This window comes from Ictidomys tridecemlineatus, chromosome 8, assembly GCF_052094955.1.
Source record: "Ictidomys tridecemlineatus isolate mIctTri1 chromosome 8, mIctTri1.hap1, whole genome shotgun sequence".
Taxonomy (NCBI): domain Eukaryota; kingdom Metazoa; phylum Chordata; class Mammalia; order Rodentia; family Sciuridae; genus Ictidomys; species Ictidomys tridecemlineatus.
Window position 1 is genome coordinate 15,133,612 of NC_135484.1, and position 16,650 is coordinate 15,150,261.

Below are 16,650 nucleotides of genomic sequence, written 5' to 3' on the forward strand. Positions count from 1 at the left end.
GATAAACAAATCATGTTACATTAGTGATGTTCAAACTTGAGTGGACATCAGAGTCCCCTGGAGGGCTTGAACTGATGGCTGGGTCCCTTCACTGGAGTTTCTGAATTGGTAGATCCGGGATGGAGGCCTGAGAATTCGCATGTGTCACAAGTTCCCTGAGGTGCCAGGATCACACTTTGAGATCTACACACTTTTACCCATTCCCTCTGCAATTCTTATTTTGTTTTTATGCTTCACGGTACTCCATCACGTGGATGTGGTCTGGTTTATTCAACCAGATTCTTGTTTGGGAACATGTGGGCTGTTTCCAGTCTTTTTTGGTAACAAACATTACTGCAAAGAATAGCATCATTCCTAATGAATCTTTTCTATTGATCCTTGGAGTAGATCTTTGAAAGCAGAATTAGCAGGCAACAGGGTAATGTCGAGCTACAGCCTTCACCATAGTGTCTGTGCCATTTTGCTTTGGCACAGTTGTGAGAGCATCTGTTTCTCCATGGCCTTGTTGACTAAATTTTAAGCATGATACTAAATGTTCAGGCATAATACTGTTTAGAAATCCAAATTAGTTGTCAACTTTAAAACACTGGAAAATATAAATATCCCAGTTTGCGGTGTCTCCTGAGAAAGAGTAGAATCCACAGGCAAAGGGCCTGAGTTTCACATGACGAATACTATCCCATGAGACCAAGCAAGCACTTGGATTGCCTTAGCCTCCACCTGGGCCCTCAAGTTCACCTGGTGGCACCTGAAGCCAGCCCTGGCTCCCAGCGTTGAGAAAGGCATTGACCTGCCTGAGGTCCTTTAGGAAGTATACATCAGACTGGAGCTTTTCTCTGGATTTGCTGGCACTCTCCAAGTTTCTTGTTCTTTCCTGCTCCCTGCTCTACTCAACCTGGGATTGAGCAAGATCAGGCTGCCTTTCCTTGTGTTTAGGGATCTTTAGGATCATTTGAAATGCCAAATTAAAACATAATGGCCTCAATGGAAATTTGTTCCAATTGCATCCTATGTATGCACAGCCTTAGTAGAGCCTGAAGACTTCTGCACAATCGTGTTTTGTGATACTGTGGCTATATTCCTATCATGTATTAGAGAGTTCTGATTGACATCAACAATATAGCCTTATTGGACAATCAAATACAGGTTTGAATCTTAGATTTATAAAGCTCTGTGGACCTTGTCAATAATGGTTTTACACAAAAAGCAGTAGCTCCTGGGTCTGTAAATACTTAAATGCCATAGTTTAGCATGTATGCCACCCCATACATTTAAAAAAGAATTGGGGTGGCATACATGGTAAACTATATATTACACAAATTAGAAAAAAATAGATACTGACGTCTAGTTATTCAATTATTTCAAATTGAGATGATCAGAAATGAGACAGTGTACAAAGAGCCAAAGCATCTGATAGTCAGGGCTGTCCAACAGAGCGAACAGGACAAAGGGTGACTGGACAGGTAACCAGAGTGTGATTTTAGGGCTTCTTCTGCTGCAGACTCCTCTCCCTCACACTCTCAGATTCTGGGAGGTTTTCCTGGACCTTATGAGAAGGCTTGGTATGCAGACAGCACCCAGGAAGGTAACACTCTAATGGTACAGATATCGAGTATCAGCACCTTCTTGAGGATAATACAGGGGCAGGTGTGTGTACGTGTGTACACACATGTTCACGTGTATGTGTATACCTGTGTATGTGTATACCTTGTTTACTTTGGCTCTGAAAGGAGAAAGGCACCAAGGGAGGGGGGCTGGGCAGCCAGGGAGAAGAAGTAGCTAAGGGTAAGGTGGGCTCTCAAGACATACTGTCCCTTCCTAGGTTGCCCGGGGCCAGCTCTGCTGAGAGTCAAGATAAAGGATGGGCACCAGGGCGGAGGTAAAGGCAGGAGCCCTTCCAGGTGTCTCCAGATCCCTAAGAGCAGAGCAGTATTCATGGGAGCAGGACTGGGTGGCCGATAGGGAACTTTTATTTCTATCCCTCAAGAGAACTGCCCGCTCCTTATTCTTGTAGGAGCAGTAGGTAAAAAGCCACTGTATTCTCCTTGGGTTGGTCAGAATTTCCTTAACTTATGCATACCAAAAAGGTAAGCCAGGTCAAAGATGAATCTCCATCAATCCCCAGTGATCCAGATAAAAGCAGAAGTCAACCGCCAGCTTTACCTCGGTCGTTAATGACCTCTCAATTAAAACAATTTTCCATTCCTCCCAGAGAGGAGCAGCTGGTGGGGTTTCAGAGAACGTAACATCTTCTAAATTTCAGAGTGTTGAGTGAAAAGCAGGTTATGCCAGAACTTCACGATTCCCTGCTTCCACGTGCAAGTGTGGAGAGCTGAAGTCAGTCTTCTAATTGAACTTGGCAATGTTACAATGAAAAATAAGATTTGGGAGTTGGCAAGGAGGCACATAAACAAACTTTTATGTGAATAATTAAGCCAGAGCTAAGCGTATGCTGGAACATCTTTAATCAGTTTGTGATTACAGTTACCAGTAAAAGCCAAATGTTTCCGAGAGCTTCTATGTTGTTTATGTGCTGCGGTTATTTTAACATATCTCCTTTGATATACTCAGACTATCTTGTTACCATTTCTCTCCTTTCCAGTTTTTTCCCCTCTTTTTAAAATTCCTACCTTTCGGAGAATCAATTATGACCCTGGAAACTTTGAAGAGTATCTGTGTGTTTAAGCATGTGTGTACAACATGTTACACATGAACACACACAGATACATGCAAAGGCAGGAGAATTTAAATACAAGATCATCAATGGTCTTTACAGAACTTCAACAGGGTGTTATGTTTGAATTCAAAGCCATCTGGAAGGATCTACAGTCAACAGAAATGACCTTGTGGAACAAGTCTGGAGCCAGGTCAGGCTGGGACAACATCCCAAGTTCACATTGGACTTGAGGCTCCCAATGAGGTGCTAATTCACCGCTGGTCTCCAAGCACCTTCATGAACTTTGCTTAAACCTTTGTACATTTCAAACCTTTACACAACTGAAGAAACCACACAAACTTTTGCTGAAACACAGTTTCTGCCAGAGGTTTTCCAAACAAAAGCTGTTGAATTTTTAAGAGAAACTTTAACAAGATAGGTTTCTATCTCTACCAGGTAGCATGTTGAGAAAGAAACACAGTCAAGAGCATGCTCTGCTTCCAAGTTCAGAGCCTGAGCTCACTGCTGGGTAAGCTTTAAGTCAAATCTGCTCCCAGTGTTTTCCTAAGCATTAACAGCGCTTAAGAAAAATATAGGAAAATGAGTGCATTTTAAGGTGTAGAAATCACTCTGCTGCTTTTTATCCCATAAAAGATAATTATAAGGGCCAGGGTTTCGGCTCAGTGGTATAATTCTTGCCAAGCATGTGCAAGGTGCTGGGTTCGATTCTCAGTACTGCATATAAATAAATAAAAAAGTTCACTGACAATTAAAAAATATTTTTAAAAAAGATAATTATAGAGGCCAGGCTAGTACCACACTTATTTCATAGAAAACATTTAGATTCTAATGTATTTTTATAGCAGATTTAGTGGTGTGTTATATGTATTTATTTTTCTAACATTTTTCTACTCTAGACTCTCCTCCTCCAAGCTTCAAGTCTTTCCTGGGAAAGAGTAACATTCTCCAGTTACTACGCAAGTTCCAGGACAACTACTAAGTCAGCCTCTTCTTCTTCCCATAGCAGTGTTTTTTTTTTTTTTTTCTTTCCTACTGAAACAAATGGGGGGCGGGGAATAAAAGAGTGTGCATGGAACGAACCAGCCATTCTAACTTTAAAATGGAAACAGTCCATACTATCTGCCTTGGCTGGCCCAGAGAAATGAGACCTGCTTACCTTGGAGACAAAACATTCTGCGATGGCCACAGGATCATTTTCACAGTTTTCCAAATCTTGCAGAAGTTCACTTTAAAACAAACAAACAAACAAAAACCCAGGAAGGGATTAGATGGAGTCTTCTGGTTGAGGGCATTTTACAAACTTAAAATTTTAAACATTTCTAATGCATTTACAAGGAATCATAGAACTGGATAACTGAAGGCCTTCTGCCATTTGTATGAAATAATTAGATAAAGGGGCTTGTCCAAAGGCATAGCAGAGCAAGGATTGAAATAGAGTTTGGGAAACTCCCACCAGAGATAAGCCCTGCCTAAAATTTCAGTTTTCTAGACTTTTGTCTTTGGCTGCACAAATGCTCACACTCACTCACTCATTTATCAAATAACTGCCTGGGTACCCGGTGTAGGGCCAGGCCCTCAGAACACACCAGTGAGCATAATGACATATGGTGCCTGATCTCTAGAGCTTCCAATGCACTGGAAGTCAGACATTCAGTGACAAATCACACTAACAACTGAGACATGCCAGGGGGGAAAATCGCTCTCCTCAAATATAAATTTATATTAATTTTTAGTGACAGTGTCATTAGTTTAAGTAACTGCTCAGTCTTTCATTTTGTGGCTATGCCATAATTCATTTAATTAATCTTCCAATGTCTGATAAAATTCTGTAAGGGGAGTTGCTGGGTCAAAGGTCATTCTCAGTATAAATATTATCACACTTCCAAATTGCACTCCATTTAAATTGTATTAATATGTAATTTAATATGCTGAATATTTGTTTTAATATACTATGTATGACATTATGTCTTTGCTAATGTCATACATAGTACATTGAATTTTAATAAAAGTTAAAAAAGAGTTCTATAGGGATTAAAAATTAACACTTTGTTGCTTTGTGCTTCTCATTCTTGATGGGCCACTGCAGAGAACATTTTCAACCCTTCAGCTGCTCCTGCTAGGCACGCCCCTATTTCTATGAATATTAAGAGTGGATTTCCATTATTTTTCAGTTGCAGCTATTTCTTGCTTATATTATTTTCCCCAAACTTCTCCTCCTGCCATCATCTCCATCAGTTCTCTTTTGTAGCTTCATGAGATTAAATGTCTGAATTTGTATCTTTAAGACTCTGGAAATAGTTTTCCCAGTTTAATCTCTTGGCAGACACCAGGATCTCTTTTCCTTCTTGTAGAACCATGTTTTCCCTGGAGTTAAAATTCTCTCTTTTTTTTGCTTTTGCTTTGTTTTCAAAGTGCGCACCAATGATTTTCATCAGTGGGCCAGCAGTATAAATCTCACCCACTGGGACAGATCATCCAACAGCCCACCGGTTACGCGTCTTTCTGTGGTCTCCCTCCTGGAGCCCACAGCCTGCCCTGTCCTGCACATGCTCTTCTTCCAGCTGCTGGACATGCTCACCAACAGCCTCCTGATGATGTCTGCGGCCTATCTCCTGTGCTGGATCCTTGCTTCTTAGGGGCCAGTTCCTATGTATCCCTGCTTTTGAGAGGTGACAATACCCAGCAGCTTTCTGAGAAAGGTAAAAGGAGGACAGTTTTCTGGGACTCTTCCTGTTTCAACATGTTCCTCTCTTCACACTGGTCCATGATGTCAGTGGATACAGAATTTTTGGTTGGAGTTGGGCATGGTGGTGCACACATGTAATCCCAGTGGCTCAAGCTGAGACAGGAGGATGGAGAGTTCAAAGCCAGCCTTAGCAACTTAGTGAGGCCCTAAGCAACCCAGCAAGATCTTGCCTCTAAATAAAAATGTAAAAAGGGCTGGGGATGGGGCTCAGGGGTTATGCATCCCTGGGTTCAATCCCTGGTAAAAAAAAAAAAAAAAAAAAAAAAGAATTCTTGGTTGGAAGTCATTTTCTCTGAGCATTCAAAGGGCTGTCTGTTGCCTTGTAAATTCCAACAGTGCTACTGAGAGTCCACTATCATTCTGATGCCCCATCAAGATTCCATATGACCTGTTTTTTTGTTTTTCAGTTCTGGAAGCTTTTAGAATTATGTCTTTGTTAATGTTATTCTGAAGCTTTGAGTTGGTGGGCTTTACAGTGGGCCTGTTCACATACTGGGTCAATTCAAGCACGTGGGAACAGATCTTGATCTCCAAGTGTGGTCCAGGGACCCTGCCTCAGGAAGAACACAGGATACTATTTCATAAAAATGCTGAGACGCTATTGGGTTTTTACTTTCCCTCTATCAAAAGAGTACAGAGGCTTCTTCCAGAGGCTATTCGATGTTCTATATTAGGACAGACTGAAAGTAGGCGTGGGTATGAGAATTCTGTGTCCTCTTAGGTCAGAGTAAGGTGATTTGTGAAAATGTAAAACAATTCCAAAGCACATCAACATTGTGAAAAAAAAAAGTAGTAAAATTACTTTCCTTAAACTTGTGGGTTTAACATATTATTACACAAACTGAAGCTTTAACAATTTCTCAGTTTTAGTTTCTAACACGGTAAACAAAACATTAAAAAACAAACAAAAGCAGCTTTTGGGGTGTCTTTAATCATTTTTAAACATGTAACAGATCCTAGGACCAAAAAGCTTAAAAGCCTCTGTTCCTGGCTCCTGTCTTAGATGCTTCCACCCCCACACTGTGGAAGGTCATGTTATTCACATTTGGGATCTCCAGATCTAAGCCTCAAATTTTTCTTATTCATCCTCTTCTTTAAACCGTCTTCTTATTTACTGTTCTGTTTTTCTGGAGGAGATTTTAACTTTATTTCCTCTCCCTTTTATTGAATTTGCCCTCTTCTCCATTCAACCTGTTGCAAGCTGTTGTGGCAGGAAGGGGGGTGGTCTTTGGAAAAAAACCTAGCCTCACATGGACATGTTGTTAGAAAAGGGAGGACTATTTTAATGGACTTTTCAGATAAGGGTGGATATTCTTCTTTGATATTCTACTCAGACTCAGTAAGTGGGGTTTGTTAAAGGGTTTCTGGAGTTTGAAGCCTTACCAATAGGCTGTGCCATTACTTTGAAATCTACTGCTGAATTTTACACTTTGAAAGGATCTTTTAGGACAGTCCCAATTTGAACATTCTTCCCAACAGTCTTACAAAAAATATCTCCTTGGTTAATTTTTTTTTTTGGGGGGGGGGTACTGGGGATTGAACTCAGAGGCACTCAACCACTGAGCCACATCCCAGCCCTATTCTGTATTTTATTTATTTAGAGACAGGGTCTCACTGAGTTGCTTAGTGCCTCACTTTTGCTGTGGCTGGCTTTGAACTCGTCACCCTCCTGTCTCAGCCTCCCAAGCTGCTGGGATTACAGGTGTGCACCACTGTGCCTGGCAAAGATTAGTTTTAATGTGAAAAAATTACTGCTGATGTTTATATCATTATCTTTTTATAGAAGGATGGGTTGGTTAAATTAAAGATAGTTGAACTCTGAATACTCACAAGGTAAGAGAGAAGGTGGAAGTCAAAGGACAGCCAAAGATACTGTGTTTTGGAGTTATCGTGTCCTCCCTGATTGGAGGGTGGGGTGCTGCGGGTGGCGGTTTTATGTCTGGATCTCTCAATAGAAATTTCCTCTTTCTATGCAGAGAGGAATTTCGAGCAGACTCCATCACGCTCCTTCTTGGAGCTTAACAGAGACACTCCTTGGCATATTTAATTCCTGGTGTTCTCTCTGTTAGGCTCATCATGCTCCCTCCATGTATTAATTCCACCCCAGAGTAGAGTGCTGGGGGGAGGAACTCTTCACCAGGCTCCAGGTGGAACCTCACCTGTGAGCAAATGACTGGCATTCCCTGCCCCAAGAGCCACAGAGCCGGGAGGGAAACCACGGCCCATAAAGAAATGGTCGTTCATCTTAGGCCACACAGCTCCTAACTAATGCTCAGCTGTGGCTAGCACGGGGCTGAGTCCCGTCCTGCACTCTACTGCAAACACATCTACTGAAGCAGTTCTTCCCTGGTTGACTCAAGGAGGCTGAGGGCCAGTCTTCAACATGGTCCTGCCCACCCGAGAGGCCTTGTTGGTATTACCTGCCCAGCTGTCCTTTACAGCCCTTTTCTAGAATAGGATGAAAACGATAAGAATGGAAATGGTGAGGAAAAGGCCATGGGTTTCCCTCATGCTTTTACACCGGGGCCACTGTCCCAATAAAGCTGTCCTCCCCGCCTGTCAGCTTGCCATTCAACTAGCAATACCCAAGGCTCCCCCTCTAGGCGTGGATAGAAGCGCTGAGATTATGGGGTAAAGACGACGGACAAAGGCCCCATGCAAGAAACATGTACTTATGTTCTGACCACAGATGACAATAAACAGCATACTGTCACATGGTATCATATGACAGGAAGGAAATGAAGAGGGCAGCATGACAGAGAGCAACTGAGGCTGGGCGGGGGTAGAAGAGGGTGGGAGGCCATGGAAGGTGGAAGAGAAAATCACTTAAGAAACACGGTTGGATTTGGGCGTGGTGGCGCACACTCTTGTCATCCCAGCAGCTCAGGAGGCTGACACAGGAGGATCTCCAGTTAAAGTCAGCCTCAGCAAAAGCGAGGTGCTAAGTAACTCAGTGACACCCTGTCTCTAAATGGAATACAAAATAGGGCTGGGATGTGGCTCAGTGGGTGAGTGCCCCTGAGTTCAATCCCTGGTATCCCCTGCCCCAAAAAGTTTGGGGACTTTAAGGGGCTGGTCCAAATGGGGAAAGTGGTACCTTTGTCTATCTCAGTTTCCTGCCCATTTATTCCAGACAGCAAAGCAGAGGCTTAAATTTCTAATTTAGTGTGGAGAAAGAGACATTTGGCTACCAAAAAGGAAAAATAACAAAGTCTCAATTATATTCCAAAACATTTTGTGATGGAAGATTTTATGAAATAACCATTTAAATATTGTCATATATTAAAACTGAACAAAGATAGTAAAAGAAACTGTATAGTACTGTCATTTATGAACATGCATGAAAATTTCTCTAAAAAGATACAAAGATAGAAAATTCACCAGTGCTTAGATAAATAAAACATCATGACCAGGCAGGTTTTATTCTGGTCATGTTTTTTGTTAAAAAAAAAAAAAATTTATTTTTTAGTTTTAGGTGGACACAATATCGTTTTCATTTTTATGTGGTGTTGAGGATCGAACCCAGTGCCTTGTGCATGCCAGGTGGGCGTGCTACCACTTGAGCCACTTCCCCAGCCCTCTGGTCATGTTTTGAATGATTCAAATCAGAATGCTAATATAATTCACCACATTATGAATACACAGGGTAAAATCAAGTTAATTTCATTAAAGGCATACTATTCATTCAATAAAATTCAATATTCACAAGGATTTGTAATAAAATCCTACTAGGATAAGTGCTTATCTAAACCCCACAGCAAACATTATACTTAATGGCAAAATATTCCTGCAAATATCAAAAAGAAGGTAATAATGCTCTCACATCCCAACACTGTATGAGAAGACTTGCTTTAGCAATAGGACAAGAAAAACTCATAAGTGGTAGTAGAACTGGAAAGGGTGACAAAAATTATCCTCATTTTCTGACATCACTGTCTACATGGGAATCTAAGAATCAATGGGAAAGTTTAAAAAGTTAGTGTGAAACAGTTTTTATTCACTTATAAAAATCAAAAGCACTCCTAGATGAAAACAATAGTTAGTTTAAAAAAGAAAACAAAATTGTTCTAGTCAAAATAACATCAAAAGCTATGAGGTATCTAGGAATGAATTTTAAAAAGTTAATGTGTATGCATGTGATGTAGAAATTTTAAAACATTAAAGGACATTTTAAAAGGTTGATTGAAGAGATATAGATCTATGAATGAGGTGACTCATCACTGCAAGTTTTTCATCTTTACAACATGTCAATTTCAACAAAGTTAACCTATAAATATAAATTTAATGCAATTCCAATAAAAAATCCCACTGAGTGCTTCATGAAACTTGACAAACTAATAAATAAACATCATTTGACAAGACAGAGTCCACAAAAGCTAAACTAGTGTTGAAGAAGAGCAGGTGATCTTCAGGGAGGTGAGTGGAAACAGACAGACAGGATACAGAGCCCAGAGGCAGACACATACCACATATCGAAATGAACCTGGCCCATGAGGAACTCAGAACTACAAGTCAGTATGGAGAGGCCGGACATTTTAATTTGTGAAATAAGAGTTTTAGACCTTCTACCACTTAGCAACTTGCCATCAATTTTAGGCAGATTAAAGACAAATGTGAAAAGCAAAATTTTAGGAGTTTTTAAAGATAAAATTAGAAAAAAAATAGAGCATATTTGTTACCTGAGATTAGGAGATAATTTTAAAACATAACATAAAATCTTTATGCTTTTATTAAAAGTGTATTTTGGGGGCTGGGATTGTGGCTTAGAGGTAGAGCACTCACCTAGCACTGGGTTGGATCCTCAGCACCACATAAAAATAAATAAATAAATAAATAAAGGTATTGTGTCCAACTACAACTAAAACACTTTTTAAAATTATATTTTGTGTTGTCAAACTTATAATTTTAATAACCCATTCTCAAAGAAATCATAAAGACATGTCTCATACTAGGATTTATTTGGAACATGATATATGAAGATCATTAGCTAGAATTCATCAAGGACTCCTTTACAACAAGAAAAAGAAACATCCCAACAGAAAAATGAACAATGGATGTGATCCAGGAAACCACAAAAGAAACCTAAGGGGCCAATAAGAAAGATGCTCCTATTTACTGCAATTGGCACAACCCAAAGGGATAGAGCCCCCATGGAGTTCTACATAGTAGTTAAGTGAACTGCAACTATAAATCACCCAAATGCCAAGCAACTTGGTAATGGGTAAATAAGTTGTGGTATATCCATACAATGGAATATTATTTAGAAACAAAAAGGAATGAAGTGCTGATGTATGCTGCAATTGGCATAGACCTCAAAGATGTTATGCTTATGAAAGAAGCCAGTCACAAAAGGCCACAGAGTCTATGACTCTGTCTATATGAAAAGCCCAGAATAGGCAAACTAGAGACAGAGAGCAGATGTGGTTGCTAGGGCCTGGGGTGAAGAAAGTGGGAATGACTGCAAAAGGGTGTAGAGTTTCTTTTTTGGGGTGACAAAAATGTTCTAAAATTAACTCTCTTTGAAGTCACCACGAAACACTATGTACATTTTAAACCAGTGGATTGTGTAGAGTTAAATTTCTTAATAAAGCTGTTAGTAAAATACCACAGAAATTCATGAGCACTATGAATTCCAGACCTCCCCTCTCCTGTCTCTGTGCTGGAGAACTGGTTTACCAACACAGTGCCAGCCGTTCTCCAAAGCCACGTGCTGCTGGGGGAGAGTATCTGATTGGCTTCAGTATGATCTCTAATGTCTTTAGGCTTTAAAAAACTTCTAAAGCTAATATGGAACAAGAAAGGCTCAGATAGAGGTGGGTGGTTCATGGGTGTGTATCATACACTGATGCTTTTCTGCATTTTGGAACTAAAGGTCATGTGTCCCTTATCCTGTATGCTTGGGACCAGAAGTGTTTTAGATTTCATACTTTTTCAGAATTGGGAATATTTGCTTGCTCAAAATGACATATTGTGGAGATGGGACCCAAGACTAAACACAGCCTCATCTGTTACATGCATACCTTATATACAACTTGAGGGTAATTTGACACAGTATTTTTTAATGTGCTTGTGTTTTGTTTTTATCCTTTTAATTTTTATTTGTTCTTTTTGGTTATACACGACAGTAGAATGTATTTGATATATCATACATACATGGAGTATAACTTTCCATTCTGGTGGTTGTGCATGATGTGGAGCTTCACTAGTCGTGTATTCATATTAAACGTAGGAAAGTTATGTCTGATTCATTCTACTGTCATCCTATTCCCCTCCCTCCCTCCTTCCTTCATTCCCCTTTGTCTAATCAAATTAACTTCTATTCTTCCCTCTCCCTACCTTATTGTGTATTAGCATCCAAATACCAGAGAAAGCATTTGATTTTTGGTTTTTTGGGACTGGCTTATTTCACTTAGCATGATAGTCTCTGATTCCATCCATTTACTGGCAAATGCCATAATTTCATTTTCCTTTATGGCTGAGTAATATTCCATTGTGTCTATGTACTACATATTTTTTTGAGAGAGAGAGAGAGAGAGAGAGAGAGAATTTTTAATATTTATTTTTTAGTTTTTGGCGGACATCTTTGTTTGTATGTGGTGCTGTGGATCGAACCTGGGCGTCATGCATGCCAGGTGAGTGTGCTACCGCTTGAGCCACATCCCCAGCCCTACATATTCTTTATCTATTCATCTACTGAAAGATGTGCTTGTGTTTTGACTGTGACACATCATATGAAGTCAGATATGAAATTTTCTACTTGTGGCACCATGTCAGTGCTCAAAAGATTTCAGATTTTGGAGCATTTCAATTTTGGATTGTTAGATTAGGGATACTCTCCTTATATTTCCTAAAGGAAGAAATCTACTCAGCTGCATTTTTTTCAGGCCAATGTAAAACAATTTTTTGGTTTAATTTTCTGTTTAATTTTGGAAATGCAATATTATTATGTTGAAAACCCTGGATCTGAACTAAGAATAGAAACTTTAAAGGTTTTTATTTCAAGCCCCAACATTGATTTGCCAGATAGTTTTCTTTGAAATCAATTGATCTACAGTATATAATAAAAGATTCATAAGCAGCACTGACATAAAAAGGTACATCAATACTCTTACTTAATCAAATAGAATAGCAAAAAAGACAACTGTGGGTTTAAGAGAAAGGAAATAAAAACAAATGGGGTCGAAACAGTACAGAAGATTCAAATGTCAGAGTTAAATATTTTTTGAAAGCAATTTTTGAAATCAATTCAGGAATGTCAAGGTCTTCTCAGTCATCCAAAGCAGTGAAAGATACTGGAAGTCTGGTAAAAATAAGTATTCAGATGGACAAAGACTAGATTTCTAGCTCTATGTCCTTGGGCAGAGGACTTCCTGACCATGAACAATTCATTCCTCATCTATAAACAATGTAGTAGGGGCTGGGGGTGGAGCTCAGAGGAGAGCGCTGGCCTAGCACTTGGGAGGCACTGGGTTCAATCTTCAGCACCACTTTAAAAATAAATAAATAAAATAAAGGTATGCTGTCCATTTACAACTATTAAAAATTAAAAAAAAAAAGAGTGTATAAGGCTTCATTGTATCTGCGCCAGAGCTGTCAGAAGACGCAATGAGGCTATGCACGTCCAAGGAACATACAGGTGTGAGCCACAGGGACAGGCATGGGCATGACCCCTTGTCGTGGTGTCACTGCGTTGATGCCTCGTGTGCATCACCATCAGGCTGTTCATTACTCTGACTCAGGTTTACTGTAGACAGGTCTGACTTCCAGGAGCAATGAACATCAAACAGAAAAGAACAGAGAATCAATTCAGGAATGTCAAGGTCTCTCAGCCATCCAACCTTTGTAGACTGGGTTCCACTGCCAAGTCCCTTCTTATGACCTCATTTTTGTCTTTCTTTAACTCAGGAGACACATGAACATTTAAATTCTAGGGAGTCAAAATCTCTCTTGGGGTCAGCCACAGCTTCATTAACCACAGCTGGACAAGCAGGGCTCCATCTGGCTGGAGGGTATGTGGCCCAACACCTGGGGTTTGGGGCCAGCTATTCCCACATGATGCTTGTGAAGTGACAATGGATCTGAAGACCTTGGCCTTCAGCAGAGGGAAGCACTCACCCCATATCTACTTGTTACCATCGACTTACAGCCAAACCACAGGAGACCTTGGCCAGGGCCCTAACAGCATCTAACACTTCTGCCTCTTTCAGGTTTGGGAGTTGTTAGGTGGGCTCTGGAAGGGGAAACCACGCAGAGGCTTATGGGAGTTTATCACCAGCAATAGCTAACGGGGACCTGGGTTCCTATGAACACTTTACTAAGGAACATGCAGGTTCTGGATTCTCTAATTCAGTATTTTATGCTCTTTCTTTATCTTCTCATTATTGAGTTAATTATTTTTTTCAAGACAGGGGAATCATGGCTGCCCAGTTCAAACACCTGAAGACCTTTGAAAAATTCTGATGCCCCAGCCCTACCCCAGACCAAGGAATCAGTATTTCTGGAGGGAGGATCCAGCCACTGGATTGTTTCCAACAATTTCCCAGGTGATTCCAGTATAGAGCACAGGTGGAGAACCACAGATTCACACACTGGTTTTCAAAGTCTAGCGTCAAGTAAGAGGGAAATGCTGACGTAACTCTGGCCTTTCTTATGTCAAAGACTTTCAGAATAGAGGATGATTTGAATCAACTCAATGAACCTGCCTCCCAGAGGCCAGCCTGGTGCTAGGTATCAGGGATTTAAGAGTGGCAAAGGACACAGGGATCCTGTCCCCAAGGAGCTCACCTTTACCAACCTTAGTGAGCAAAGAGGAGTAGGATTGAGCCTGCATGACCAGCCACAAAGGGACAGGGCAGGGCAGAATTTCATAATGACAATTTACAATGACAAAATCTGCATCTTAACTGGCTACCATTTCAACGGGTCTGTCAGCTTCCCAAGAGCAGCAGGAGGGAGGTGGAGTTTCCTGGCATTTCCACTCATTCATTCAACAAGAGTCTCCTAGGGGCCAGAAGCTGTTTTAGATGCTGCAGCAGTAACAAAACAGATCCCTGTCCTTGGAGTATTCTGGGAGTGGGGTGGGAAGGAAGAAACCACAGACATAATGGAAACGCCCATCATACAGAATGTGAGGAGTTAACAAGTGTCACGAGAGAAAGGAAAAAGTAAAGGAGATGAGGATAGGGGTGAGTGGGTAGGGGTACCTGGTGAACCTCGTAGCAAAAGTACGATTTGATCAAAGACTTGAAGTGAAGGAGGTATTTCATTCGGTTTGAAGACTCAACCAGGGCCTGGGCATGGCTGAGCTGGCATAGGAGTCCATGGGTGCTGACATCAGCACCTGTGTGGTTAGCCCACCTACTAGCTCGTCTTCCAAAGGTTCACAGTGGATTGTAGTGACTGATGTGCTCACTTCCGCTCCCGTCAGTTCCCTCTCTTGCTTACTAATGTAATTTTCTAGTGCTTGCTACCTGGGAGGTACTTAATAGACATCTGAATTAAATTATTTGAAAAGATTATTAATTAAGTGGATTTTAAATTAGATTAATTATGTTACAACTTAAAGGACCGACTGTATTTTACTGTGTCCATCCCACTCCTCAGGAAGAAGAAAATTCACAGAAAATCCAGCATAGCTGTGGATGCTGGAGACCTGGGAAATGTGTATTTTGGGATGTTTGGTTGCGGAAGAAGGGTTTCCATGCCCACTTCAGGGCAAACAGGTCTCTTCTCTAAGCCAGAAGGATGGAGAGGGATAGAATACTGAATCAATGTGAAAAATCACATAGAAAACAAGGATGCCTTTAGTTAGAGAACTTGAACTTCACGGCATGATAGGCTGTAAAGATGTAAGAAGCAGAACCAGGAGTTACGGGTGAATTTTCTTAGCCGATATTCATTTGAGAAAAATTCATGATGCTCCATGGGAGAGCAGTCTTTTGAGTATCAACTTACCTATTGAAGTGATAGATGTCCTGTATGTTTCCAAAAAGGGCGGCTCTGTCTTCAGTCCCCAGGGGAAGTTTTGCTTGGTCCCTGATACAGTCGAGGTAATCCTGTGAAGTCAACACACAGAGTTAAACACACCTGACCCTTTCCAGGTCACCTTTAGTTATGCAAGACAAGTCGCTCAGGTCTGTTTCAAATGATTCTGATGCTGTTGTGCTCGTTAACTGGACCCTGAGAACCCAGAGCTGTTCCCTCATTGACGATGAAACTACTCACCTGGAGAACACGGAACTTTAGCAAGGTGAAAGAGTGTGGAAGGTACTAGAGCTTCCCTAAATGAAGGACAGGAATGGTTACCAATAATGTCAGTTTTGGCATAATGGCTCCCGATTCCTTGACTGATTCAAAAGACTCCAAACTTCATCTAGTGGGAAACCAGAAATAAAAATTCTAAAATGGGACAGTTATTTTAAACACAACCTTTAAGTCATAAAGTTGTCAGTTGTTAAAGGATAGAAACAAATTCTTCCTCAAATACCAATTTGCTTTACAAAAGCTTCTAAAATAATAAGCACTTGTGCAATAGGCTTACGCTCTGTGATTGGTGGTACCCGTCCGTGAGCCCTGAGGATGCTCTGGAATGGTCTGAGGTGTATTAACATAGAAACCACTTGCAGGCAGATCTACCACGGGTCCAGATCTCCAGCGGGTTCAACTGACAGTGGAACTCTTTGAATTGCTGAGAAAGGGGAAAACGGCTTCCCACCCTGTGTGTGCTGCAGGGTTCATAACTGAGTGTTCCCTTCCTCCCTGCAACGCTTGAAGAAGAACTCAGCAGGAGGCGAGAAAACAACCAAGAAAAAAGTGAAAACAGCTGAAATAATGTAAAATGAAAAAATAAATACAGTCCGCTGCCCGAGGCTGAACAATGCAGCAAGGCCCCCTATCAAAGGGAGCGTGCGACCTGCAGCCCCAGAGGAGCCACCAGACCAGGGAGCAGCAGCACCAAACCGCAGTCCACGCCCAGCAGTGAGAGAGGTGCTCAGAGGGGACTCCAAGGAGAACTGGGACTTGAGAGCCAGCAGAGGACTCCTCCTCACACCTATTCATAATCCACATTCTTTAGAGTTCTTTTTGTTCCTCCAAAAAACAGGGCTGTATGCTGGGGAGAAACTATGGGGACTGGAATAAGAGAGGTGGCAAAGAGAGGTTCTGATCAAAATGGGAAAACGGCCCAGAATTTCTAAAAACAAGCTTTCATATTTTTTTTAAAAAGTGT

General features: G+C 41.1%; 1 protein-coding gene across 8 annotated transcripts in view; it reads right to left on the reverse strand.

Annotated features, from left to right (window-relative positions):
* Window positions 1-16,650, reverse strand: part of Plekhg1 (pleckstrin homology and RhoGEF domain containing G1) — a 205,232-nt gene that overhangs the window by 40,346 nt on the left and 148,236 nt on the right. For all 8 annotated transcript variants that reach the window (XM_078018899.1, XM_078018898.1, XM_078018900.1 and 5 more), the window contains 2 exons: window positions 15,378-15,478; window positions 3,834-3,903 (listed from right to left, as the gene is read on the reverse strand). In XM_078018899.1, coding sequence (XP_077875025.1) covers window positions 3,834-3,903; window positions 15,378-15,478 — 171 coding nt within the window. The remainder of the gene's footprint in view (window positions 1-3,833; window positions 3,904-15,377; window positions 15,479-16,650) is intronic.